Below are 7,585 nucleotides of genomic sequence, written 5' to 3'. Positions count from 1 at the left end.
GTGTTGTTAACACTATATTACTTTACAATACTTTTGATTTTCTGTGAACGAGCAATTTCCTATCAGTCAACTTGAGACGTCTGAATGACTTTTTAACCACAACAGAGAATATATAACACAAATTTAAGTGTATCGGGTGTGGTCATAGGGTGTGGTCAATGGCGCGGCTTTTAAAACATGCTTACATAACAGCCCCTGGTAATCTTTAAGGCGGAAACCCTATACGCTATATTTAGATATTTCGCGCGAGAGATTTCTAATGCGTGTCTTGAGATTCTCTGGTGGCAGACTTAAAGAGGATGGAGTAGGTCTGTTGAGGCCATATTTCCTAACGCTTCTATATTAAATCATAAGACTTTGATTAAATTGCTATAATCCTAGATGATTTTGCCCAATCTCCGTGGACCGCTGTAGATGATAACACAACGAACTACAAACATATATGTACATAGCCAGCCATGGTATCAAACCAGTACATAGAGCACAACTTTCACATTATGCGAGAAAAGTGAAACAACGTCTCTAATTCATGGTGGCAGGTTAGAAATGGCCTAAAAATATGTATGTTTTAGTTTTCATGTTAATGTTCCCTTTTGGATTTTCATTTAAGCCCTGGACAGCCTGGGTGTTTAGTGGTCAAGCACCTGGGAATTACGGCAACCAATTACCAGTCTTGAATATCTCTATCAAATAGCTTTCTTCCTTTTCTGACCAATTCAAATTAAGTTAAAATTTGATTAATAATAAGGTTCTTTGCTTAGGGGGTGCTCTCTCCTCGATTAGTCTATCTACTGAGAGAGCTCCTCCTCAAAAAAATTCCTCTCCCTAACAAAGTCCATTTCAGTAGTATGTATAATTTGTGTTGTATTTAATTACTAGTGTATTTATTGTTTTTAGTTGTATTGTTGTCAGACTTTTGTATGTAGTGGAATTTTAAAATATGAAAACTTGAACTTGAACTTGAATTTAGGCTGTCTGCATGGGGCACATTCCACACGAAAAGCCAGACAGAAAGGGCAAACGCGCTGTTGTTCTTCATTCAAAGCCCGACTACGAAGGAAGTCTGTCATAACAAAAGGTTATATAGTTTATAACATTTTGTTTGAAATGTTAGCCGCAAATATCTTAGAATTGTGGAACGAAAATGAAATGTTTTTGTCTCCTTTGTTTTCTTTTCTTGCCAAGAAAAGCGCATGCGCAGTAGTAGTCGGTGCACCTTTGGTGATTTTCACCCTATTGTTCTTTATTGTTTTGGGAGATTTTCCTTTTGTCTCGTTTCATTGTCTCACCTTTGTGCTGTATTTTGAATGAAATTCCTGCAAAATCGGATGTTCTTCTTCTCCGTTCGTCGACCAAAGGTATGGCGGCCGCCGATGTAATCATCGTCGACACTTCTGCTCATCTTCAATATCAGAAAGGCACAGAGAGAATAGAAAGAGTGTTAGAGTCTTGGTGCAAGGACTTACGAGTTAAAGTTGTGGTAAATTTCGCAAACAAATGTCCTTTTATTTTCGCTTTTGTAGACAAGGCCGTTTGTCTGGTAAACAACCCGATCTTCACTGAAAGCAATTTGTAGACAATAACTAAGATGTCATTGTTGTCAGGTAGTTTTGTGGAAAGGGGCAAAGTGGGACATTTTGATAATTTTCTTGAAAATCTTTTCCCACCGTCTAAAGTAATTTTGCTTCGGATAAATGTAATTATTATCATCCTCCATGATGTTGATTTAAATCGCCAGAAATCACGTCGCTCAGGTGCAGTGCCTTTGCAGCCCTTTAGGAGGCCTTTTTTCGATCTCAGTTTATTCCTTGTAATCTTTTAATGAATAGGAATGAAAGGAATGCTTGTCAAATACTAAGTTGTGTTCATGTCTAATTGACTGTCTAAAGGAACTTCAAGTTAACCACTTTCAGTTTTCGACAAGCATTCTTCCTCCCGTAAAACGATGACTTTTCTGTCGTGTAGCCTAGTTCACGGATCATGCTCATCCAGACACAAGTGCGGGTCGCTTACGGTAATTGAGCATATGTGTTTGCATATTCTGTTCATTGCAAAGGAAGATGCAAACAGCTCACGAAGTTGCTCTTAGTTTTTGAAAAATGCAAATAAATATGTACATGCGCCAGAATCTTTTGTAGAGGCTTGAAAAGTTCTGTTATAAAAGTAGGCATTCCTTCATAACTCTTTTATCTTTATGATTTATCTTGGTACAATTTTCTCAAACTTGGAGCCAAAAGTTTGTAAAACTAATAGGTATAAAGCTCTTTCATGCTAGCCAGGCACAAATATTTAAAAGAACCACTTGCTAGTATGGCGTTCCTCAATTTTTGCCTCCTTTAAACTAATTTTATCAAAATAGCCATTCATTTGTTTTCACTTAAAACAGGCAATGGCAAAGTTTGTGATTTGTAGCGATATGTCAGAAAAATATTATACAATTTGAAAAAAGATATGCAGCAACACATTAGGTCAATTTTGATGTACTTTCCACCAGAAAAGCAGTGGTGTAGTTGTAAGTTTTCAGGAAGTTTAATGCAAAAGTTAAAAAACAAAAATAGCTTTTAATTATTTCTTTTCTGAAAAATATCATATTTTGTGCTTTTAAAGACATCTCTGCATTGAACCCAGGGATTAATTTAACATGCCCACAAGCACGGATTTGCCTCATCGACCAAAATATGTGCTTGTTGGTTTGAGTGGCATGCCTTGACTTTTCATGCAGCTGGCTGGTGTACAAGAACCAAAATCAAAAAAGCTTTTTGTGATATTTTAGAGTTAGAGTTGCATCTTATTCTATTCAGCAGGTCAAATAACGCCAGGAAACAATGATATTTTAGTATTTACTTAGTTTTGCTAGCTCTTTCTGATAAATTCATAAGATTTGAAAAGTTGAAGGTCAAAATTTTGCTGACCATGCATTTTTCATGCTTTCTGAAACATTACTTCGGGTCATTTGCCAAAATTTACCCAAGACTTAAATTGATCAGTGGCCTTTACTTTCATGACTTGAATTTTAAAAAATTTGGTTAGGCAGTTTGCTAGATGGTTATGCAAAATTCCCTGTCTATTATTTAGGGTAATAAACCAAAATTACAAACCTGAACAAGCTAAGTGTGACAAAATTGTCACATTATAGCTTAGCAGTGCCCGTCCCAAAACCCTTAAATTAATCCCCAAATGAACCTTTGACTGCTTGTGTTATACTTCATGCATCTCATTTTAGTGATTCATGTCCTGTTCTGCAGATCTTCTTTTGGTTCCTTTTTAAGTCTTTCACATCCACTTAATTAAAATTGGTATCCACTCAGTGATATGTTTTACACCATATGCCATTTCCAGTAGTATTGTACAATCCATTGCTCTTTTCTTGAAATTCATTGCTTTTTCTTATGAATCGACATATTGCCCAAATTTTTGTCATTCTGTAGCTGTTCTTCTGTTAGGTATCTTATTTGTTTCGATTTTGATATCATTAGCTGACTTAGGTAGCCATATTCATTTGCTTTTTCTATAATCTGGCTCTCTTTTTTGACCAATGACCATATCAATATCGGTACTGCATATAATGGTGAAAAAAGGACCTTCAGACTAAGAATGCCTGCTTACATAAGCAAATGTCCAAAATGCAATTGCAAATTCTTCAAATGACTTTGATCACTTTCATACTCACTCGAACCTTGGTTGAGAGAAGTATTGATGCCTACATAGTTGTTTGCAACATTATCAAATAAAAGACAGCTTGGTTTGTTGTGCTGATATCTGGTATGATACTGATATTCAAGAAGCATAACCCCACTGTTTGCTTTGGTTGGTAGTATAACCCTGCAGCTCAAACATTTTAGGAAGCATAAGGGCATTTTGCTGCATTACCTTTCCACTACACCACTGCAAAAAAGCAGTATATGAAGTTAAAACAAATGATCTATATATAGAAGCTTGTACATACGTTTTTACATTATTTTCATTTGAATGGTAAACCCAAGACAATATGTTTGGAAGATTTTCTTGTCAAGCCAAATTTTACATAGCTTGTCTTACATGAAAGATCATCACAAAAGAGCCATTTTTGTTGCATACCACACTTTTTCATTCATTCCTTTTAGACAGATATATTTAATCTTCATGTCATTTGCTAGATTATTGATGGTTGCGGTAATCAACTAAAGAGTTAACAACCCTTAAGTTAGAACAAAACATATTTGTCATTAGAACCAGTTTTTGCCAAAGGTAAATGTTGCTATTTTCATTACTATAAATTGTTTTGAAGACCACTTAACTAGCAGTTTTGCATACTTAGTAGGAGAGTGATCACTATATGATGAAAATGTCTCTAAAATTTTGAAAATACATAACATTATGTTGTTCTGGGGTTGGTCATGTTCTTATGCTATTTTAATTTTTTGACAAATCAAACCTCAGCGTTCCTTCAAAGTAGTTTGAAGACTTTAATCTTCTAAGTTTATCCCTTTATACTTTTGATTTTTCATATTCTTATATATTATTTTCTTAGAATGAATTTATCAAGTACAAATCTTCATTAGAAAATGAGCAGCAAAGGACATTAAGTGAGATACAAAGGTAACTGTTATTTTCCCATTTAGCAGCTTCAGTAAACTCAAGGCTGTCAAAATAATGTTTAGTATTTGCCTTGTCATTATGTTTATTATAATTATTAATTCTATCCAACACCTTAAATGTTACAAAGTACCAATGATTTTTGAGCCACAAATTTTATGACTCTGAGTAGGCAGGCAACATATGATTTTGCGTAGTTTCTCTTTGGCTCTTTGTATATTTCCAGCAAAATCCATTGAAGATAACAGAGAAACATTATCTTTGAAATTGACAAATTGACAAAAATATTTGACTTGCACCATGTATTTTATGGCTATGCTAGCTAAAATCCCTATGTGCAATTTTGTTGTGCAGAGGGACTGAGCTTCTGGCTAGAGGCACCCTTCACCAGGAATAACTCAAACATTGTATTTTTTGAATTCTTCACGAAACCCAAGATAGACTTTGTTTCTAAGGTTAGAAGACTTGCCTTAATGTGATTTAAAACATATCCTATTCTTAGAATCCAGCCTGAAAACCATAATTCTCATTCCTTGACTCTAAACTTTTGTTAATAACTTCTTTGTATGATTTTTAGCAAACCATCACCAGAGGTCTTGAAGTTAAGAAGAGAAATTGACAAATTAAGAGAGCTGCTTCATACACTTGAGAAGTCTGTTAGCCAAAAAGATGAGCTTGTATCAAATTTAGTGAAGTCATTGGAGAAAGAGGTAAACACAAGTTCTTACATATTCTTCTTGATTTTTGTAGTATGCAGCTTTGGGATTAAATTGCCAGTTAATATTTTTTTGTATTGCAAGTTGTTGTATATTATGCAAGAGCATTCCATTCTCTGCTTCCAAAATCCACTAAAGAAACTGTTAAAGGCATTGAGTCATGATAAAATGGATTGGGTATACCCAAATTGTCAAAATCCGCTGAGTCATGATTTCCATGACTGCTATGCTATTGGTTGACCTTGAACTGGTCACATGAACTCACCTTGTACTGATTACCAAAACAGTTTCCATAAATAGCAAGTTGTCAACAACGGTTGCCAACATCACATGAAACAGCAGCGATCACGCCGAAACCAAATGGCCCCTATAGAGAAAGCCTATTTACCATGACTCAATGCCTTTAAATGGCTTTGTACTCTATGATAAACGTTACATCGGTTTATTGTTTATAACTTTATTGGTTGCCTTAGCTTATAAAATTTCAGCTATGGAGTCTTTAATTTGAGTCTTGTAGCTAGTTGCAAACTTCCTTTAGTTTATTATCAATTAAAGTCTTATCAAGAAATAAGAAAACTTTGGAAATGATACTTGAGGCATAAATCGGTAAAATCTAGATGACAGAATGGGAAAGTTTACCTGAAAGTTTGTATATGCTAATCTGGCAGTATTATGCTGACAAGCAAGAAAATTGTTTGTTAATAGATTTTACTCTTAATACAAAGCTGTCATAAAAGCAACTGGCAATTCATGCCAGATTTTCAATTGCAACATGATCATTCCACAGGTTGCAGGTATAACATGTTGATAAGTTTTTGTCACACATAGTTCTGGAATCTATAGTTATTATCATTTTCTGAAATCTATATCAGGCCTACAGGCATTGGTTGCCCTGGGGCCTGATCCCGTGCTTGGTGGTTCTATATATACACTCCCCTCACAAAGGTATTGCACCACCTTGTTCAAAATGGCGGCATTTTTGTCAATACTTTACAATACAAAACATTTGAATGCATGAATTGGGTGACATGGGCATATTTTATAGCAAATTTCGGCGGGAAAAGTTTGCAAATTTTGCTGACTAAAATTTGAAACTGTTAAAAGACGTTTCGAAACTGTTATTTTAAAAAAAGTGCTCTAAAAAGATTGAAATTTTGATTGGTGGTTGTTTCACTTCCGACACACTCCCATTCGCCACTTAAACACAATTAATTCGCGCAACAATAGTTTTCGATAATTCTTGCGCCATTTTCCCTCCTTCGAGGTGGTGCAATACTTTTGTGAGGGGAGTGTATATATATGAAGTCAAATGAATTACATAAATGTTCACTTGAGATAAGATGAGATGCAGTGGCATAGCGTCCAAGTATTCAAGGTATTCAGTGAATACCATAAGATTTCTCAGAAAAAATATTAATACAACGTCAAGTTATAATAACTAAAAATGCTTTGGGGCTATTGATTTTGGTTGAATTCGTTGCCTTCGATATAGCTCATTTTGTACAAGTACAAAATATCACGAAATTCGTGGAAACAATAACGCTGCGAAGCATAGAGAAGCTGGGAGATCTTTGAAGTTAATTTTGAAGATTGAGCTACTTCATGTTGAATAGAGATCGGTCATGAATACGCAGTGAATACCCTAGACGGTAATTCGACCAATCAAAAGCTCCTTTCCATGAATAATATTTACTGTTAATCAGCTAAAACAATGGTCATGTACGCTGAGAAATATGCAGCATACAGCCTCAAAGTTGGTTCAAAATAGTCTCGCTTTGAGATCGATATAAACAGCTAATGGACGTCGAAGCTGTTGGAGCTTTATCGAAAACAGTAAATATGACTTCTTCGAAAACTATGGCAATGTCCGTATTACTGTTTAATAATCATTCTCTCATTTGACCCCAAATCTACCAACAATGAAAGTGGAAAGGAAAGGTAGGCTTCTACATAATACTACACTGACTCAGATCTGTGCCCTTTTGAAATGCCAATTTTGTTATTGCTTGTCAATCAGGGATACTTCTGTTTGTATCATGTGATAGAATTAAAGTAAATGCAGATAGGCTTGGATAATATCCTTATGCATTCATGGTGCATTCAGTTATATTTTTGGCCTATTTTGTTTGCATTATTCGAGCGCATTTATTTGCATTATTGTGCAGTCTCATCTCCTTACCTTCGATTCTTTCAAACATTAACTTGTATTGAAAATATCACGATTATTCCTTGAAGAAAATGTCTAGATTGATACCACAAACAATTTACAACTCATGTAATGCCCTATGTGAATA

At 35.0% G+C, this 7,585-nt stretch overlaps 1 protein-coding gene across 4 annotated transcripts in view; it reads left to right on the top strand.

Moving 5' to 3' along the window:
• Window positions 1–1,273: 1,273 nt before the first annotated feature.
• Window positions 1,274–7,585, top strand: part of LOC135694996 (uncharacterized) — a 33,070-nt gene continuing 26,758 nt past the window's right edge. For 2 of the 4 annotated variants that reach the window (XM_065213910.2, XM_065213909.2), the window contains exons 1-3: window positions 1,282–1,480; window positions 4,511–4,578; window positions 5,153–5,285. In XM_065213910.2, the coding sequence (XP_065069982.2) occupies window positions 1,361–1,480; window positions 4,511–4,578; window positions 5,153–5,285 (321 nt within the window). In that variant the 5' untranslated portion in view covers window positions 1,282–1,360. Of the gene's footprint in view, window positions 1,481–4,510; window positions 4,579–5,152; window positions 5,286–7,585 lie in introns of all 4 variants that reach the window. The other 2 variants (XM_089109812.1, XM_065213911.2) reach the window with 2 other exon arrangements.

This window comes from Rhopilema esculentum, chromosome 8 (assembly GCF_057945365.1).
Source record: "Rhopilema esculentum isolate cy_ngs chromosome 8, ASM5794536v1, whole genome shotgun sequence".
NCBI classification, from domain to species: Eukaryota; Metazoa; Cnidaria; class Scyphozoa; order Rhizostomeae; family Rhizostomatidae; genus Rhopilema; species Rhopilema esculentum.
This window is presented reverse-complemented; position numbering and strand designations above follow the sequence as displayed.